General features: G+C 49.2%; 1 protein-coding gene and 1 pseudogene across 2 annotated transcripts in view; one reads left to right on the forward strand and one right to left on the reverse strand.

The window, feature by feature from the left end:
- The first annotated feature begins 9,468 nt into the window (after nt 1-9,468).
- Nucleotides 9,469-13,178, forward strand: LOC144098693 (uncharacterized). Its single transcript, XM_077631510.1, has 3 exons — nt 9,469-9,627; nt 11,668-11,953; nt 12,674-13,178. Exons 1-3 carry the CDS (start codon nt 9,619-9,621, stop codon nt 13,159-13,161), a joined length of 783 nt encoding a protein of 260 aa, XP_077487636.1. The 5' UTR covers nt 9,469-9,618; the 3' UTR covers nt 13,162-13,178.
- Nucleotides 13,179-16,033: 2,855 nt separating this feature from the next.
- The window catches only part of LOC144097620 (uncharacterized), a 4,250-nt pseudogene continuing 338 nt past the window's right edge, over nt 16,034-19,945 (reverse strand). The window contains exons 2-4 of the transcript XR_013307086.1: nt 19,510-19,731; nt 17,100-17,344; nt 16,034-16,238 (exon numbers count right to left, since the gene is read on the reverse strand). The product of XR_013307086.1 is annotated as an uncharacterized LOC144097620 (transcript). The remainder of the gene's footprint in view (nt 16,239-17,099; nt 17,345-19,509; nt 19,732-19,945) is intronic.

Consider the following 19,945-nt stretch of genomic DNA (forward strand, 5'->3'; position numbering starts at 1 on the left):
AGCATTTTCCAACGAAGATCGGGAGAGGGAAGCAACTGAGAGAAGGAAAAGGCGCCGGAGCGGCGGTGGTTTCCTAGAGAGAACGCGCGAAGCGGGAGCGAATCGGCGCATCGTTTTGTTGTCGTTATCGTCCCGGTAGGTCGTATATACACATTCCTTTCGTTTTATATTCACTGTTTCGTTCCCTTCAACCCTCTCCTCCGGTCACGGCGCGCACCTCTTTGGCGGACCTCGCTAGCGTCGTGGCGCGTCGGCCGCCAAAGCAGACCAGGAAGGAGCCCACTGCGCCCAGCTTTTATGAGCGCACGCGATTTCGGCGGTAGTTGGGCTCTATAGGAACGAAGCGAGTAGGCGAAGAGGGCGCCTTGGTCATGAATGCCGCCCCGGTGCCGGATAGTGAAGTAGGTTAGCCTCTTCTTCAGCAAAATAAAAAGAAGGAAAATTTTCAAAGCGAAAAGCAACAAGGCCCGGAAAAGAAGCCGCAAAGAGGGGAGGGAAAGCGTCGGGGATGGCGAACGGAAGCGTTGAAAGGACCGGGAAGGGGAACAAAGCTGCACCCGCTCTCGCTTTCAGGTCGGATTGCGACTGGGCGCACTTGATTACGGCGCGGAGAAAACGATTCGCGTCGAGAAAGTGAAAGGATGGGGAGAGACTCGACAGGGTCGTGCGTGCAAACGGCGTATACTGGTTAAGTTTGCTGTATGCGGCAGGCTGCTATCTTCTCAAATCCACCCTGCAGGGTTGTCTTCATTTTGTTAGTTTCTCGTTTTCTGTCCATCGTTAACTGAAGGCGGGGAATGCAGAGGCAAGAATAGATACGGGGAAGGCTGGAAGGCCTGCGCAGCCCCACCTCTCTTTGTCCGATGCTCGAGACTGTAGAGCATTATTTTGCTTCTGTTGTTGATGGGGATCTGTAGAGTCACCGTCGTATTTACTGCTGTCTAAGGTTAAGAGCACGCGAGAGGTTTGTTTGCTCCCTTGGTTCGTCTTTCTTGGTGTCTTAAACTGCCAGTATGAGGGCGCGAACGGTGCAATGATTCTGAAAAGATAGCACACGTGAGCGATTATTTTATTAAAGACTTATCGGCTGCCAAAAGAAAAAACTAAGATTTCTCAGCCGCTTCCATATAAATGGCGAGAACCTCGTCTGCCGCCACAAGCGGTTTGCGCCAGCACATGTTAGCAAACTGGCCGGCTGGCTGCGTACAGTTCCCTCTCTCAGATGCATTGGGGAAGCCAGGCAATAAGTCTCCTGCGTTGCACAAGCTTCAGCAAGGTGATGCAGCGGATTCTGCACCAGCCGATCCGAAACAGGGGGGCTTCGAAGGCAAGCGAAAGACCAAGTAGCAGTGATAGGGTTTCGAAAAGAAAAAAATTCGCGACTTTGGTTACAGTTGCTTGGATTAGTACGTGCCACTGAGGAGTTACCTGTGATCGTCTGCTCCGCAACTTCCTCACGCATCGGTTAGCCACTCTACGATGTAGGAGTCGTTTCCGTCTGCCGGCCTCACTGCATTGCAGTTGTGCAACATATGACGCTGGATTTTGCTTTGCATTGCCGTAACAGTTCGGTAATATATTTGTATATTTGAAATGCTGAGAGGCTGCCTATCGAAACCTGCAGCGTTAAGTGGGTACGCACTTACGTGTTCAGGTTGTCCAGTTGATGCATCACTAACAAAGCGAATTAAAAGGAGACACAAGAACTTGCATTTTTCGCAAAATTAGAAGTAGAAGAAGGGAGCGGAATCGGGGAGGCGGGGGGAGGGGGGGGGGGGGTAGAAAGAAAAAACTATTCCCCAAATGAGCAGACAAGGGAAGGGAAAAGAGGTGCTCGTTATGACATACATGACGAAGGCCGCCATGATTTATGAGTGTCGTCATGAGTGCCCCAAATGGTGTGATGAAAGAGCTCTGCCCAAGTTCCCGCCTTCTGCCTTCCTTTACTCTCCGCTTCCACCGTTACCCTCACAACGTGCCACCTAGAAGCACGACCCTGCTTTTATCTCCTTCACACTGCCCTATAGCGCTTTCCAATTTAAGATATTCTTGAACCCTTGCTTTATACCCCTTCTGTAGAAACGTGCTTCATTAAGTATGATGTATTCATCCGATCATGGCGCCGGTCGAGGCGCTCTTCCTCACTCGTACGGAGGCAATTTTTCACCGACGCTCTGCACACGTTGGCATTAAAAGTAACAAATTCTCCGCACTTGGCATGCACACGAATGAAGCCGTGGATTCTGAGTCTGTCAGGTTTCTGTGGCTTTCGTCGGATTCAGAGTCGACTTCCCTCTGGGATGCCGGCGCGCTACACAGACAGCGACAGCCGGAAAGCATCTTATGCTTCAATAAACAGTAATGGCTTACAAAACGAGCGCTTTCAGGTACTTCCGGACCATTCTTGTCTCTGCTAAGGTCGGACAGTATATATGCGCGTGTCATACACGGACCATCCATGACAGGCCAACCCTATTCCTCGCTCAGATTTCTCGGGGGGCGTTGAATGCATTACGTGCCCTGTTTCTCGCAGACGTGCTTAAAGCAACGGAAACAGCACTTTAGCAGCGCGGGTCGGAATTAAGTACCGCGACCGCTTTTGCTTGTTTTTATCGTTCTGAATGGATATGGGGTGCAGGTAGGCTTGCACAGTCCCGCCAGTGCTGAGGAGGGGCGCCTAGCATCACGTATCACCGCAAGCCCCCGCTGGCTGCCGCGTGACACTAGCGGTGCGTGACAGGGGAGGAAGCGACTTGGAAAGTCATGCGTGCTAGGCAAGACGCGACCCCTCTTAGATAATGTGCTCTGAAAGATTGTAAAGATAACGATTAACTTATCAGCAAAAGCTCACGATACCATTCTAAAGGGTAGGCAGTCTTGTTTTCGTTTTCGTCGTTGTTGTTGTTGTTGTTGTTGTTGTCGTCGTTGTCGTTGTCGTCGTCGTCGTCGTCGTCGTCGTTGTTGTTGTTGTTGTTGTTGTTGTTGTTGTTGTTGTTGTTGTTGTTGTTGTTGTTGTTGTTGTTTTAAAAGATAAGTGAACCAGTCTTAAACAGTAATCAAGCTTCATTAATCTGAAGCCCCCGTCACAGATGAGTTGGCGATTGTGCGAATTAAGTGACTTCGCGCATGCACTGAACAGTCTTGATTTCGTGTGCGTCATGGTGGCTTATGCTTCCGAATCGCTACAGGAATCAGAGTTGGGTAAAGCCATCAGCGGAATGAGACACTGCCAGTGGTCAGGCCAAGGTTCGATTCAGCGGTGGTCTGTGGCGCGAGTATGCGGCATCCCACAGTCATAGCATAACTCGACGGCGCATTTCTCAGGCACGCACACTTCTAGAAGAGCCTCTGTTTCGGCGACATCAATAGCAGTCTGCAAAAAGGTGCGCACGGGTCGGCAATCCGCTCACCGGCTTCGACAGCAGCACGCGAGCAACGCGAGCGCGCCGCTGGCGAAGCTGGCGGTACATGGCGCGGCATCTATCGGTGGCCGCTTGTGTTACCGGCAAGGTTACGTGAACGCGCCGTGCGGCTTCTCGCTTCAAGCATTCTAAACGCTGATGTCGAACGCAACTTGCAGTTGCACTTTACTTGGACCAAGGGGGTACCGTCAGAGCAGCTATAGCCGCACATGAGAAAATCATGCACATAACGGCATGATTGTCACTGCTGCACTGACGGTGCCGAATTCCTCGCCCGCTAAACGTAACGATTCGAAGACAATCTCAGCGCGCAATAAAAGAACAAGGAGCGACAGAGTAGACACCACAAAGCGCTGACTGCAACTAGTTTACTGCCGCGCAAAGCGCCTGCAAATGTACAATTAGACAACACCAAAAACAACTTAAGGCGGCACACCAAAACACCAAAAAGCACCAAAAAACAAGGCGATACGCCAAGCTCCTCCTCGATAGCGGCAAAGAATCTCGGCGAAGGCAGCCGCAGCAACGCTGGAATATAAATCGATGACATTCCTTGCGGCAATCTGGAAGGCCTTGTCATTGTTTACAACTTGATGAAGCGCACGTGCATATCGGGCTGCGCAGGCAAGCTCAGTAAGCTACGCTTTTTCTTTTTTATTTATTCAAGATGTTTGCCATTAGATGTTTTCCACTCGGAATGCTGCTGCCACAGCCCAATGTGATAATATGGTGGCGTCCAGGAAGCTAAATTTTTAAAGGTGTATAGCAAATTGCCTGTCGCTGGCGGCTTCATTTAAAGCTGGAAATTGGCTAAGTACATTAGTGAGCTCTGAGCTCCTTGATGTGACTAGCTTAAGGTCGTTAGCGAGAAAACTAACCCGCAAAGCTGCCGCTAAGTACGAAGAGAGATGTTTCATGGCATCTAAGAGTATAGTATACTATACGGAGTCACATTAAACGAAGTACAGGGAAAAACGCGTACAGAGGAACAACGCTTTGGTGTCATCGTCTACATTCCGTTACATTTTTGTCCCGACTGTTCCCGTGAAGGCAACATGCAGGCGCGGACAAAAGTAAACGGACCGCACTCTTTCCTTCTAACATTTTTAGCGCGTTGCCTAATCGAAATTGCCATCTATGGTGTGTGCATGCTGGTAGTGGACGCTAGTGCGCTTTCTCATGGATAAATGTTTTTTTTTACTTCCTACAAGGAAGGCTTGATTGCGCTTAGAACTGAATAGCGTGCTCCGTTTACTTATGTGCGCACCTGTATACGCTAAACCATCTCATCCGACGTGACGATAAAACTACTCCGGACGGACTGCTGGACTAGTTGGTTCCACATAATTCGCTTCACCACAACGCACAAGAAAATTAACACGGACGGACAAAACGACACCACAAAGCGCTGACATTAACTATTTTATTTCCGCGCGCTGCGCCTACACTTATACAAATCAGCTAAAATTATCACTTGACGCTAGTGACTACACTGGCCAACTTGCATCAGCGATCAAGTAACCTTAACGCATGCTGGCTTAGAAGTTGGGCATTCCGCGTTGAGCACTGAGATTAAGGTGCTATCACGGGGTTCCGAATAAATCTGTAAAATCTAACTAGAACATCTAAACCTTGGGAAACGGGAAAAAAAATTGGTGGTGGTTTAGCTCCTGTTAAACCTGGAGTGACGCGATAGCTACAGCTAGCCGAGTGGAACTGGCTCAGTTGAATTGCAAAGTCAGTCTTTCGCCGCTCCATTTCCCTGGGCGTTCCATCTTCATCTTCGTCCCACTTGACACGGCGCATGCGCACAGCTGTGGCAGCTCGGTTTCGCCGGCGCGCCGCGCCGCTGGCAGCTGCTCCGCACCACGTGACCAGCCACGTGACAGCGTGGCGGCGCAGCCACAGGGGCGCGGCGCCGCCACGCTGAAGGCTCAGAATGCTACCGTAATGTAGCTATCGCTACAAAAATAAAGGGGGGAGGGGGCTGCTAAGGTGACGCGTTCAACTCCGATCACGCTGCAGGCGTACGAATGTCATAATTTGTGTACCAAACTGAAACATCAACTTTTTCGATGTAATGCTTGCGAAAAATGCTCCACTTGATTATTACTGCGGTCCGAACGAGGCCTTATTCATCTGCTCGATTGAAGGTGATGGGTCGACACACAGTTAGCACCGAAAACGCCACAACAATGATACTTTTTTGTCAAATGTTAATACATTGTTCCTGGTGTGCTTTTTTCTAGCCTTTGAAATGCTACAAATAGGCTTTAGAATAACATTCATCGAACGTTAACTAAATATTTAAACAACATATGTACAACTTTCGCTAAACCTGCCAGTAACCCTGTCAATCGTTTTCCGCCACGACTTCATCATTGGGAAACAAGGGCGATACACTACAAAATACACCACAGCTAATACGTGCCACTCCCACAGCTTCTAACGCATAGCATTCCCTCAAACTTATACTGTGTAGCCAGCCATGAAGACAGCCATGAGTGATAGTGGTGGATGAGTAACGTCCAGTTTTCTAATGAAATATTTGGGCTGTGCATGAAATCTATGGGACACATCATCTCAGATATTTAACTGCAAAGTTCTGCTAGTTGAAATAGTACATTACTACTGCACAAATAGTTGTTTTATGGTTATGATTTTAACATTATAACCACATTAGAATTTTAATGTACTATAGTTATGATTCGAAAATTAAGACCACATTGCCAAAACAGCATTAGCATAATGTTTAGTGTGAGCGTTGAGCTAATGTCTACCAGGGACATAACATGTTAATGTTATTTTTAACATTCGGTACCGTTTCAATGCAACATTTAACGTTACTGCAACTTACACATCCGTTTTATAACATTATTCGAATGTTCGGTGCTACCGGGAAGCTTGCGACAGGCTCAATAGCAGGAATTCAAGACCGCCGTAAAAGCAAACTATCTTGTCCAATAAAACATCGACATTTCACTGGCTGTACGATGTTTCAGTGTAGCTACCCTTCCTAATTTGGTTTGGTTTATGGGGGTTTAACGTCCCAAAGCGACTCAGGTTATAAGAGACGCCGTAGGGAAGGGCTCCGGAAATTTCGACCACCTGGGGTTCTTTAACGTGCACTGACATCACACAGCAAACGGGCCTCTAGAACTTCGCCTCCATCGAAATTCGACCGCCGTGGCCGGGATCGAACCCGCGTCTTTCGGGCCAGCAGCCGAGCACCATAACCACTCAGCCACCGCGGCGACGGTTGTCCTTCATGCGGTCATATCAGCCGTTTTTGTCTTCCTGATTTCACTCGTTCGTTTCTCCATTTCTCCCTCTCTCTCTTCGTTTCAGACAACGGGTAACACATGCCCCGCATCCGTCCTTATTTTCACAAGCAAAACCAGTCAGGCCGTGACGCCCGTGCAGCATTTCCTTGTACGCAGTTTAATCTCATACAATCCTTGATCTGGAGTCACTTTAATTCTTGCTTTTCTTCCGGCCTTCGCGAAGGCACTGTAGACGATCGTCGTAGGCAGCGTAGATAGGCACTCCGAAGGTACTGTAGACCAAAAGTGTGCGACTACAGGTGCTGTTTGGAAGAGGCGCGCCTTCTTGCTGTAGACCGCCGGAAAGGAGGCGGCCACAAGCGAGTGTGAACCGGTACACGTCGCAGCAGCAGTTCCATCGCCTACTCTTTCCCCCGCAGCCTCTCCTCCGCCTTCCGTTTCTGCCTCTACCCTCACCGCGTTACCCTCTGGAAATAGCGCGCTTGGGGATAGTGCGGTGGCGCGACGGCTCTTCTGGCGTCGATATCGCGATTAGCGGACGCGATTTTTGTTCTTATAGAGACCGGGCGACATTTGCATTCGGCTCGTTTGCGAGTCGGGGGAAAAAAACCACCGACCGGCACACTTGCGACGACTGATCACACTGTACACATTGTAACCCGTGAGAATAGACCGATTTCACAGAAAGTTTCACTACGCCGCCAGTGAAGCGGAAAATGCCGGTGGTTGAAGTTTAAGCGGGAGGAAGGGGAGTGAATGGTTTTCAGGATAGAAAACGGCGCAGCAACCGCGCCATGAGGGAAGGCATGGGAAGGGGTGAGAAGGAAGTAAAAGAAGGGAGAGGGAGAGTGAGGTGCCTGTTCAGGAATAATTGCGCCTACCTGGGATCTTTATGGGGTAGGGAGGAAACGTGACGTTGGCATGTATCGACAGAGATTAGCGGGCTGTAATCACAAATGGACCACTGTCACCGAAATCGAAACTTCTGTAAGCTAAAAAGGTAAAAAAAAGGAATACAAGTGGCGCCATCACCATCGGATTCCATAAGTGAAATAAGTGAAAAGCCAAGCGAGAAATTTTGCACGGGAAAACCAGGCTGAACACCTTTTTTCGTCGAAAAAAAGTCCACAAAGGACATTCTTGGAATCGACACCACCACCCCCCCCCCCCTCCCTCCCACGAAGAGTGACTCATAAACTTACCCCTGGCTGTGGCTGGGAAAAACGCTTCAGAGCACCGCAATCGATGACCACAAGTATTCCTAAGTCGTCCATACTCTTCCAGGAAACCACATATACCACGTGATTAAGGAAGTGCTGCAACGATTGAGCGTGCGGATATGTGATTATAGAACCGCCCCGCACTCCAGATTGAATTGTTTCTGCACAGTACTCTTCAGAGTCGCTTTCAGTGACACGACGCGATGGTTTTGTCTAGTTTCAGAGCTGAGTATTCATACCGTATGTTACATGCCTGGAACAAACGTGTATTGAGTCGAGTATCTCCGCGCTTATTACAAGGAAAGAAATTCACTTTACATATCCGATATAAAATATCTGCTGTTAAGACTGCATGAGTTACTTTCCAAGAGTTACTTTCTTCGTTAGACTACCATTGCTGAGGTAATCGTGGAGCTGCTGCCGATTTTTGTGTATGCAGCAACAGCGCCGGGATTGACGTTTGGTGGCATCAGCGTAGTATGCTGTTGCCGAAAACTCCTTCGCTCACTTGCTGGACAATGAGGAAGGCAGCCAAATGTTAATGCTTTATAACGGATAAGGCGCCTCACAGATGTTACCATTTCATGGTATGCAAGTGTAGCGAAAAACGCGACAAGGAACAAAGAAAGACGCTTGTCCCGTTTTGCGCTACACTCGCATGTACCATGGATCGCCGTTACCAACTCGCCCAAGTTTCTACCTCTGTGAGTTACCATTTCTTAAGTTCAATATTCTTGTAGGCGCCATCGGGCCCTCGACACACTAATGCAGGTCATCAGGGCATAAAGCAAGCCGTGAATATCACCGGCAGCTTTTCAATTCCACGTCTGGTGCTCAAACTGCAGAGTCATGCGGCCATCAGGTCTAGCATGCGGCCGGAGGGTGTGTGCTACCGGCTAAGCGTGTAGTGCATCCCATAGGTAATGCTCAGAGTTCTCAGTGAGGAATAGAAAGATGGTGGTAAGAATGCAGTGGCCAATCATGAAAGACGAGGACATCAGCTGCAAGTTGAAAAATTTAATGCTAGTTTACGGGTCAGCATTAACTTTCTTTTCCGCATAAGAGTGAGGAAGAGCCGGGCTCAATGCGTCTGGCCAAAAACGTAACCTTCGAACAGGTTTCATGTCAGCAGACAGAGCATTCCAACGTGCCAGCCTATTGAACAAAAGGGCAAGACACATATGGACAAGAGTACCAGCGACCGTTGGGGATAAGCGTCGTGATGGCGGGATGCCACCTCGACATTGACACCCACAAGCTGTCGGGGAGCGCGACCACGCAGTCGGTTCGTTGTGCGGGGCGCTCAGTGCGTGCGATGCCCGATGCACGATCCAGAGTTTGCAAGGAGGACACCCGCTTGCTTATCTCACGGGGCCGAGTACGGTTCCGCGCCAGGAGCCTGTAGATCTGGACCGCGCCACCGGAAATAGCGAAATGTCGGAAGCGAGTCTCTTCCCTTTACGTGTGTCCTCCGCGAAGGTTCGTCGCACGGACACAGCCGAAGCAATCGAACCCGCACACGCCGGTATCGTCCCCCGGATCGCTTCACGCTCTCCGGCCCTTTCCGGCGCCTATAAGATGGGCGACAACTAAGGCGACGCGGCCCAGTTCAGCATCGGTGCGCGCGCAAAAAAGGACGATCGTCGCACTCCACTGCTCGCTGCTGACTGCGAACGCACGTACGAATTCGACATGAACGCCGTAAGTGGTCGTCGCTTAGTCGCTTTGTAGGCTGTAAACTGTGGGATCGCTCGCGGTAATTCGAATTCTGCTTGCTCCGGTAGGGCCCTTTTGTGGAAGACCGGGTGTTGCGTGCTGACTGCTTCGGGCTCTAAATGCACGAGCGAGCGTAAAGATATTTATGGGGATTGCTCCGGGTCAGGATGCCCTGCTTGAGGACCTCTTTTATGTCAAGATGTTGATGTAATAATGCCCACTTGCTGTCGAGCCATTTCGCGCCTGAGCTCTTTCGCCCTTACTCCCAGCAACAACAGATGGACAGTGCGACTGGACAGGAAAGAAAAAAAACTTGATATCGCTACAGCGTTACGCGTTTGTGGCAATGGCCTTTATTCCATTGGAATGATGGTAGGTCGCTACAAATTCCACACCCATACTGAATGTCCTGTGTTAATTCTTTACTCCGCGGCAGCAGTATAAAAACTCGGACATCGTGAGTATACGCGGCGCTCAAGAAACCATTAGCTACTATCATCTCGTGAGGATAAAACATCCCGCATAGAACGACCTAATTCTGCTACTCTGAATATATGCGCCGTCACAAATATAGAAAACCGGGACAAGTGGCAACGTACCAATACTTAAAGCAACATAATCGAAAAAACAAATATTTAACGACGCTCCCTTGAAACAGCTGCTAAAGAGAAAGTGTGGAACGGAGGTCATCTGACTTCGAGGATATAGCTCCAGCTCTCTCGTCCGTGTCTTCGGATCCAAAGGTCTACCCATTGGGAGGAAAGTTGTTTGAGGCGCTGCGCTTATCTCTCTACACACGCCGGAGAAATGGCTGGCCCGCCCTGAGAAGTGCAGTTAGCGAAGGATGCAGCCCTGCAAGGCTCTTCCGCTAGATGGGGTCACCGAGGCCAACGACACCCTTGTTCCAAGCGAAGTAGCAGATTTGGAGGGATCGGTAACAGCCCTCTTTACTGTTAGCCAGAGCTCACCGTAATAAGAGTAGATTAAGCCGGATTACGTTGCCTGCGGATTAAATTGTTATGGAACTCTCTCCGTCCGACAAAAACGGGCGAACAGAAACAAATAAATATTTATAAGGCAGGCATCCTGGCTGCCAGATTTTTCGCCGGGACAGCAAGGTTAATAGCCACTGGTGGCTGTGGTGCGCCCTTGGTAATAACGAGAATGACGGATGAGAACGAATGAATATATGCAGATAAGAGCAAGCCTGTGTACGTTGGGAACATTCGAGGCCCCTGGTGACTCGTAGGCAGCGCGAAAAGACGTAGCGTAATAGACACTGATATAGGAGATTGGGGCCGTTTTCGTCACACCTCTGTACTAAGCATCAGTTGCGCGAGAGCGTCACTCTTAAGGCCGCTCACTAAGGCTGTCCGTGCTCGGCTTCCTTGGTGACTGCTTAGCACGTCATCGCCTTCACCGCTGCTGAGTTCAAGTTTTGTCTCGCGCAACATTTCGCTCGGGCAGAGGGAGGACAGCGTACATCATAGGACGAACTCGCGTTAATGACGTCATTGCAGAGATAAAGGGGAAGAAATATACCGGCGCGGTACATGTGGTGCCAAAAAAAAAAAACGAAGGTAGCGTATTGGATTAAACGGGATGAAAAACATAGCAGGGGGTGGCGAGAGTCAGTTGGGCAGACGCCACAAGGGAATAGGTTGGGCTCGTCCGGCGCACGACGGGGCTGATTGGAGACTATTCGGAGAGGCCGTTGTCATGAAGCGGAAGTGGTTGGGGATGATTTTGATTATGACGATTAACCTTTGACTGTGCTTTCTTTCCTTCTTCCTTTCTTTCTTTCTTTCTTTCTTCTTTTCTTTCCTTCTCTCTTTCTTTCTTTGTTTCTTTCTTTCCTTCCTTCTTTCTTTCTCTCGTTCTTTCTTTCTGTCTTTCTTTCTTCTTTTCTTTCCTTCTCTCTTTCTTTCTTTGTTTATTTCTTTCTTTCTTTCTTTTGGATTCCTGTGTAACTTAACTTGATGTCTGGTGTTCTTGTTGTTTTTTTTCTTCTTCTCTCACATCCAGTGGGTCCTGTTGGCAGCCTGCTGCGTGCTGGGCGGCGCGCGCGCTCAGTACACATCCGTGCGGGGCCACTACGGTCCGGCGCTGGCCCTGACTCACGGGTCGGCCGGCCTGGTCGGGGCCAGTCCGTACGCCGCTGGCGCTTACGGCGCCGGCGGTGCGGGAGCCACTCAGCTGGCGTTCGCCCCCGCGGCCGCCGTCTTCGGACACGCGCAGCATCAGCAGCTGACCGCGGCGCCTGGCTTGTCCGCGGCGTCGGTCCTCGGTGCTGGATACGGCGCCACATACGGTACGCCTGCGTATAACGCATGACTTGGGGATACAGCGGACCAAGAATGGTGCAGGGCTGCGGTATCGCTTCTGGTCAATCGGGGTTACTGCGCATGCTCGGAACTGCTCCCCGCTTTCCTCCACGAATGCAGTGTCCCACTGTGGTGGGCACTGTGGCAAGATTCGATGCGAGCTCTGCCCTGAATGCTGCCTGCCCCTTCCGTAGTTGATGACGTACACCCCCCGCAGGCGCTATGGCTTTCGGCTGCTGAGCTCAAAGGCGCGGGTTCGACCTCTTGATGGCTGCGCTTCGATGGAGGCGAAACGAAAAACGTTTGTGTACTGCGCGATGTCAGTGCACGCTCAGTAACTTCAGGCTGTCGAAACTGGCCCGGACGCATCCTATACTGTGGCCATCAAGACCGCAGCATTGCTTTGGCACATAAAAATAATTCATTCATTCATTCATTCACAAAAGTAATTATTGATTTATATAATCAAAGAATTAACTAATTAATAATAAAATTATTAGCTAGTAATAATGATTAATTTCTCAGTTATCAGGTTATGACGTATGAGGATGTAGACACTGATTAATTAATTAATTACTCAGTTATCAGGTCATGACGTACAAGGATGTCGGCAGTCCCTTTTAAACACATGTCGGAATCAATGCAAATTCCGTACACAGCCCTTTTTTGAGATCTTCCATCTTCCTTCCCCCCCCCCCCCTTCCCAGGAGGCGCCCCAGGGGCAGCGTCCGTGATCGTCAGTCCCGTGCTGCACCAGGACGGAGTTGCCGGACTCATGCCTGCTGGCGTGCCCAACTTCGGTCGCTCCGCGGTGGCTCAATACGGCGGCGCTCAGTACGGCGGCGCCCAGGTCAGGACACTGCAGCCGACGGCGTTCGCTTTGAGCGGCGCCCACTCCGCGGCCGCTGGGGCGAGGGCCCAGCTGCACTCGGCCGCTCAGCTAGCTTCCGGCACCCAGAGCACGCTCTACCGTGAGCCGAAGGCACTGCCTTCGCTCAGCTCGCTGCACCAGCTTCAGGCGGCGGCGCAGGGCGCCACCATCGTCCAGGAGGTCGGGCCGGGGGCGCAGCTCGGCGCCCTGCAGGGCTACGGAGGAGCAGCGACGGGTCTCTTCCCCGGCTACGGTGCGTCGGCTGCCGTAGCTGCGAGGCCGGCGGCCTACACCTTCGGAGGCGGCCTGAGGAGCTACCACTGATGCGACGAGCCTTTGCCGTAAGTTGTGTGCGCAGCGGCAATTGCGTCTTCGATTAAAATGGAGAGGTTAGAAGGAGTGAGAAAATGTGTATTAAAAAAGCCCAATCTGGCACTCAAGGACTATACCGTCCACCACTCTTTCCCCAACGCATCTCGGATATTGTGGATTGGGAGTGCAGTAAGAGGTACGAAAGTGTTTTGTTGGAAAAAAAGTTGAAGAGAAAAGAGAGTTTGTTAGCTTCCGAACCCGCCGCGGTGGCTCAGTGGTTAGGGCGCTCGACTACTGATCCGGAGTTCCCGGGTTTGAACCCGACCGCGGCGGCTGCGTTTTTATGGAGGAAAAACGCTAAGGCGCCCGTGTGCTGTGCGATGTCAGTGCACGTTTAAGATCCCCAGGTGGTCGAAATTATTCCGGAGCCCTCCACTACGGCACCTGTTCCTTCCTTTCTTCTTTCACTCCCTCCTTTATCCCTTCCCTTACGGCGCGGTTCAGGTGTCCTACGATATATGAGACAGATACTGCGCCGTTTCCTTTCCCCCAAAACCAATTATTATTTATTATTAGCTTCCGGAGTAGGCAGCCTCCGAAGCGATATCTTTAGTTGAACGTTCATGGAAATCCAAAAGGCTTCCTTCTGTATTGGTTGAAGGCGAAAAGGTCTCTTTCTTTTTTCTTCGCGATAGTTTGCAGATGCGTACCGGCATCTGCTCTACACGAATGTCACTGGCCCGTGGATAACCTGCGCAGATTCAAAGTGCACATGCCACCTTTAACCAAAGGACATCCGGTTGCGGTCAGGTCAGCTCCCCGACCGAGACATTCTGAAAATAATCACAAGGTGCCAGGGTAAAGCGAAAATGAAGTAACTAAAAAAAATCCTCTTACTGCATAATACATTAATAAGCAGCCCTCGTAATCTTCCGGTTGCTCTGGACGGGCTTTTCGACGCTTCCTACGAGTGAGCCCGCAACCACTGGCTTGTACATTTAGATGTTCTCGTTCGCATAAGAGGCCTGCCCGGCAAGCGGCTACCACAAATCCCTGTAAGTAGCTGTGGTGTGAAGTCAGGCCTGGTAAGGAAATGCGTGACACTGCTGCCATATTTCTTGGGATAATACATTGCTTCTTACATTCTTTTTTAAATTTATTTTCTTTTCAGAAAGAAGCGTGAAGAGGATCGTTAATGGCAGTTATTTATTGACCACGGACAGTGAATGCAATAATGTGCATCACATCACATCGACGTTTGGACGCAACAGCATGCGAACACCGGCGCTTGAGTGCTGCTGGGAAGCCGTGACTACGTTAAAAGGAAAGCAACATTAAACCTGACATCCTCACGACACGGGAACCTCAGCGAAATTTCTCAACGTCCTGTCAGCATAAATTTCTGAAGGACACTTTATCGTGTGTATAACATTTTATTGAAGCGGGACACTGATAAAGCAGCCTTGATCACAAGAAGACTTCACAATTCGGAAGAGAAAATACACCAGACTTTGTCTAAACGTTGTTGTTTCATCTTTATTTTCATTCTTTTGCTGTTCAACACTTTCGATATATGAACCACCAAACCAAGCATTCAACCAGCAAAAAAAAAAAAAATCTCCGTGATATGTAAATCAGTTATGTCTTGTCAATGCAGTAACATTAACAGATGTTGATGCATTTACCGGAAATGATGTCACTTCCGGTCTGGTGTCGTCACCTCCTTCCAGCCAATGGGAAAATTTTATGAGCGACGACGCATTTTGGAGGTTCTAATGCGGCCGCATTAAAGTAAAACAGCAATCACCAGCACCAGTTTCATAAACTGCTCTTTTCAGTGATCATACGCATCGAAAACCTTTGACTGCCTAGCTGATAAATACTATAGTGCTGGGAAATTTCCTAACGCCGCGTTCTGAAGCAAACGTCCGTCCCTTGTCTGCTTTCAAGTCTTACGGGCGCCCTTGCTCACAGAGTGCTGGTTAATGAAGTCTTTTCCGTTAGAAAGGCCAGAGAGATGATTGTGGTCGTATCTGTAGCCTGAATGGCGCTGCATGCAACTGATCCAGGAAAAGTGCCGACCTCCGGAATCAGGTCTTGATTCCGTGCAGTGCGTCTTATACCTAATTGTAAAAAGCAAGCTCGTTCAGAAATCTCGAAGAGAACTGAGTCTAAACGAAAGCGATATCTGAAGAAAATAATAATAATAGCATTTCATACATTTTGTTTGTGCAGATAAAAAATATAAGTAGCAGGTGCGGCTGTTCGAAAATATATCCTTTTTTCGAAAGCAACACATCCGCAAAAGAACACTCTTCAATGGCGTCTCTTCACGAACTTAGAATTACAATTTTTTTACAACATGCAGTGTGGGTCTATTGTAACAGGCTCGCCTTTCAAGCCTCCTACTTTTTTAAGGCCAAAGTGCAGATCTTTAATGGGTCTCTTCTTTAGAAAGTATTTGCGGCCTGATTCAGGCGCGCTTGCTATAATGGAACCGTTCATTAGTTTATTTAGCCCCAATTACTGAATTCCAAATATCGCCGGCATATAACGTCTCGATCTCTTCGGATATTCAACTCCACTTGGATGCAAACCGCAGTCGTTTTTATAGGCTTAATGAGACGGCATGTTACATTAACGCCGACTGCAAATCGAAACTACTTCAATAGCTCACATTGATTAGTTATATGACTTCATAAATCAAATCGTCATGCAAGAGTTTATGCTCTAAGAACTTTTAGAAATAACCATGAACGGTGTTTTGCCTACAGTATTCGTACTAAGCAAGTCACTCCGCGTACAAATACTTCATGTGGACGCTATGATGGAGGATGACAAGAACCGACTAAGACTCGCTACAAAAACGGGCTCCGCACAAGGGTTGTGTACACACAGGTCACATTTTATTCGCACACAACAACATATTTTTTTTTTCTATACAGCGTCTATACACAACCTCTCACAATTTTGAGTGAGTATTTTGTTTTTTAGCTTTTCTTTTTTTTTTCAACGCTCAGCCAACGCCATCGCTGACTCTTCCATCCGCCGTAGAACTCCTTCTGCTCTGCACTCTCCAGCCGTAGTTTCTGTAATGAAAAGAGCGATTCGGAATCAAAAGAATTATTCCGAGACAATTTCCAACTAAGGTTTCACGCAGAAACATATGTGCACTGCTGACATGAACACCACAGTTCGTAGCAATTAATTTTACTTCACTCCTTGCTGGCTACATTTGAAGATGTAGGGAGATCTCTTGCATACCAAGCGAAAGAAAAGGCGTTGTTATCTAGAGTAACACAAACGCATCTATATCTAACCAAAAAGATGCGAGCTGTGCGTTTATAGAAAGAACGCTGCGAGAACACCTAATGGTAGCAATTATATGTCGAAATATGACTTAGCTGCACGAAGCCAAGTATAGAAAGTTGTGTTTAGTTACAAATGCACTCTTGTGATCCTTACGACTGAGTCGTTCCGGCATTTGTCAGCTTCAGCATCCTGATCCGGCTGCAGACTTCAGTTATGTTCAAAATTTCTAAACAAAAACCTTCACTAAACATGACGACAGTAATATAATTTCGCGTTCGTAGCAAATAAGAAGCTTGGAGACCTTCTTTTGTCATCGAAGTATTTGTCCAGGTGAACCCGATGTATCAAGAACAGGGCGAGAAATGCAGAGGTTCTTGTATCATATTCAAGTCACATGGGCTCAGTAGCACCTCGAAGAATTCCTCTGCTGCTCAAAAATTGTTTTTTTTTTCTTGCTAAAGTGGCTTGCTATAACGGACGCAACAGCTGGACGTTGGAATAGGGCAAACTAACTAGCACAATTAAGTCGTCATGCATTTCCTTATCTATGGTGGACGGTGGGTACAGCATGGAGGCCTCTAGTGACCTTAGTTATGCACAACGATGCGACCCAAACTAAGGTGGGCGCATATGCTTACAATAGTGCTTGAATCCGCCGTAGAAAGGACCTGCGGCGTAGGCCGGTCCGACGATCTTAGCGGCGGGTGCTGCGTAGGCAACAGCGCCATAAGCCGGAGCAAGACCGTAGCCCGTGACCATATCCGTGGCCATAGCCGTGACCGTAGCCATGACCGTAGCCGTAGCCGAGGGCAAGTGGTGCTGCCACGGCCTTCACAGCGGGAGCGTAAGCCACAGGTGCAGCGTATGCCAGAGGAGCGGCAACCTGTGCCCAAAAGAAAACGTTGAGTAGACCTGTTACACACCTGCGGGTGCGAAAGGAACTGGAGCAGCAAGCTTATGTCTTAGTGCTCTCTGCGTGAGCACCGCCGAACCCTAACAGTGAGTCCGCGTTGAAGCCCTATAAAGCAGCACAGGTAATTGGCCCAATATTGAAATCGTATTGGCACAGGCTGGCCCTACAAAGGACCAGGATGAAAACATCCTGCTGCAATACTGGGCCGATTACCTGTGCTGCTTGGGAGCTGTATACTGTATATGCTTATACGGCGACAGGTATACACAAGGGCAGCTGACCGTGCCCTCGAATGTATATAATACTGTAGCAGGATCCACAGCTGATCATATATATTTACTGAGTTTTGTGATTTCGATTTGATTTGATTTGATTTAGGGGGGCTTAACGTCCCAAAGCGACTCAGGCTATGAGGGACGCCGTAGTGAAGGGCTCTGGAAATTTCGACCACCTGGGGTTCTTTAACGTGCACTGACATCGCACAGTACACGGGCCTCTGGAATTTCGCCTCCATCCGTTTGTGATTTCGTGCCTTCGGGTAAATGTATATATTGAAACAGTTAATGATGTTTATATCTCATCAGAGGCTGATTGCTACTTGCTAGCCAATTTCTCTGTAAATGGTTGCATATGCAATTCCATTGTTCGCTTATATCGTGCCCTCTCTTTATTACATGTACTTCCGATCGCTTATTACTTTCTTTATACCACGGCGCCTGAGAAACAACTGGGTCTCTATTCGTCGAGGGACTAGAAGCGCTTGCTGATTGGCCGAAACGGGGGTGGTGGGGTTGTTGTGCTTATATGCTCTGAAAAGTGCAGTGGTGTCGTCACACCAGCTCCACCGCGGGTATCGTGGTGGAAGGAAACCTGAATCTTGCCGCAGTTGTGTGAAAAGATTTTTAAAATAAAAGCAAAAAACACTAACAGAAAAACAAGCACAAGAAATCTGGACAAATGCTCCTAGTGCGCACGGCGGCCACCGCATGTTGTGCGGCGTTGAACACTTAGTCACCGCAGAAATTTAAAATGTTCTGTACATCTCATTTATTCCCCATGGCCTTTGGAAGTAGCTATAGTATGAGCGCAGGAAGCACGTTGGTCTGATTTTGCACCCTTGCTTAAGAGTTGGCCATGATAATAACCATGTGTGTGCAAAATCCCTTTTCTACACTCTACACTCAAACCAGAAAGGAGTAAGAACGCAATAAGCTGTCCTCTAGCGCAGTTCCTTAAAGAATAGCGAGTAGGGTAGAGGACAGCTTAATCCGTTTTTTTTCCCCATTCACTCCTATTCGTGTTTAGAGTATATTTTTCACAAAATTACAAGTTTAAAACATCGCCGATGAGTTGCGCGGCATTCGCTACTGGAGGCCAACAGATAACGCTTGCTGCCGAATACCGAGGAATGCTGGGCGTGGCAAACGTACACTTGGGAATAAAATCGCCATCGTCGTATAATTAAGTAAGTCTGGAAATGTCTGTTCTCATTGCGAAAAGAATAAAACGTTTAGCCGTCGCTGTAGAGCGCTTCTGCTATGCAACTGTGGGGCCAAGCAAAGCGGTATCCACTTCCGATGCTTCAGCCAGTCGGTGAGTGCTTCGGGTAATCAGTCCCTCGATTCATGGAAATTGGAATTATAGTACACTATAGTCGGAATATGGGGCCCTGTCTCGAGGTAGTGCGCAGTGCCGTAATGGAAGTGATTATTGTAACACTTCTTAGTAGCCAGCGGTACCTCCGCGGGCCAAATACAGGGCGTACTAATCTGGCAACTGCGATCAGATCAAGCTATTCCAGCCGGTACCATGATGGCCGCTGTTAAAATGAAATTGAAATTTTTAGGCAGCATTCCTGCAATGCATTGAAGATCGGGCTGCTTTGGAAGTCAAAAATAACCTTGCTGAAGCTCTGATCAAGTTGTTAATTGTGCGTCTCTTTGTGAGCGGCGGCGCAAAAAGTGAGCACGTCTTCGAGCTTTGTCTCCCTGTCGAGTCACACACGTGCCGCCTGCAGGCGGTGGGCCTCCTCACCTTCCCCCAAGACTCAACATACATCGGGGCCAGTATCTCTCCCCTCCCCCCCCCCCCCCCCCCCCCCCCTTCATAGCAACAACCACCACCACCCTCCTCACCTTAACGGCGGGCGCGGCGAAGACGGCCGGCGCGACCAGCTTGGCCGGGGCGGCAGCCAGCACGGGTGCCACGGAGTGCACCGTCTTGGTGGCGTACGAGGTGGCCACGGGGCCCACCGCGTAGCCGTGAAGCACGGGTGCCGCGTATGCCACGGCAGGGGCGGCCACCACACCGGCGCGCACGGCCGTGCACGAGACGGCCAGCAGGACCAGGACGCTGAACTGCGGTCGCGCACAGAGAGAGATAACGGGAATACAGATGAAGACAGGAGATGTTGGCCTGGCAATATACAGGATAGCTGAACAAAATGAGGATGATTGGAACCAAGCGATGCACACTCAGGCAAAGAGTCACTCGCACACACTTCACACGTGGGATTCTTCAGGAGGAGCAGATAAGTCCTGTGTGTCAGAGGAACTTCAACAATCTCCCGCG

Source organism: Amblyomma americanum, chromosome 7, assembly GCF_052857255.1.
Source record: "Amblyomma americanum isolate KBUSLIRL-KWMA chromosome 7, ASM5285725v1, whole genome shotgun sequence".
NCBI classification, from domain to species: domain Eukaryota; kingdom Metazoa; phylum Arthropoda; class Arachnida; order Ixodida; family Ixodidae; genus Amblyomma; species Amblyomma americanum.

Coding starts and splice junctions, on each gene's coding strand:
- LOC144098693 (XM_077631510.1), top strand. Junction 11,954..12,673: donor TGGATACGGCGCCACATACG/GTACGCCTGCGT, acceptor CCCCCTTCCCAG/GAGGCGCCCCAGGGGCAGCG.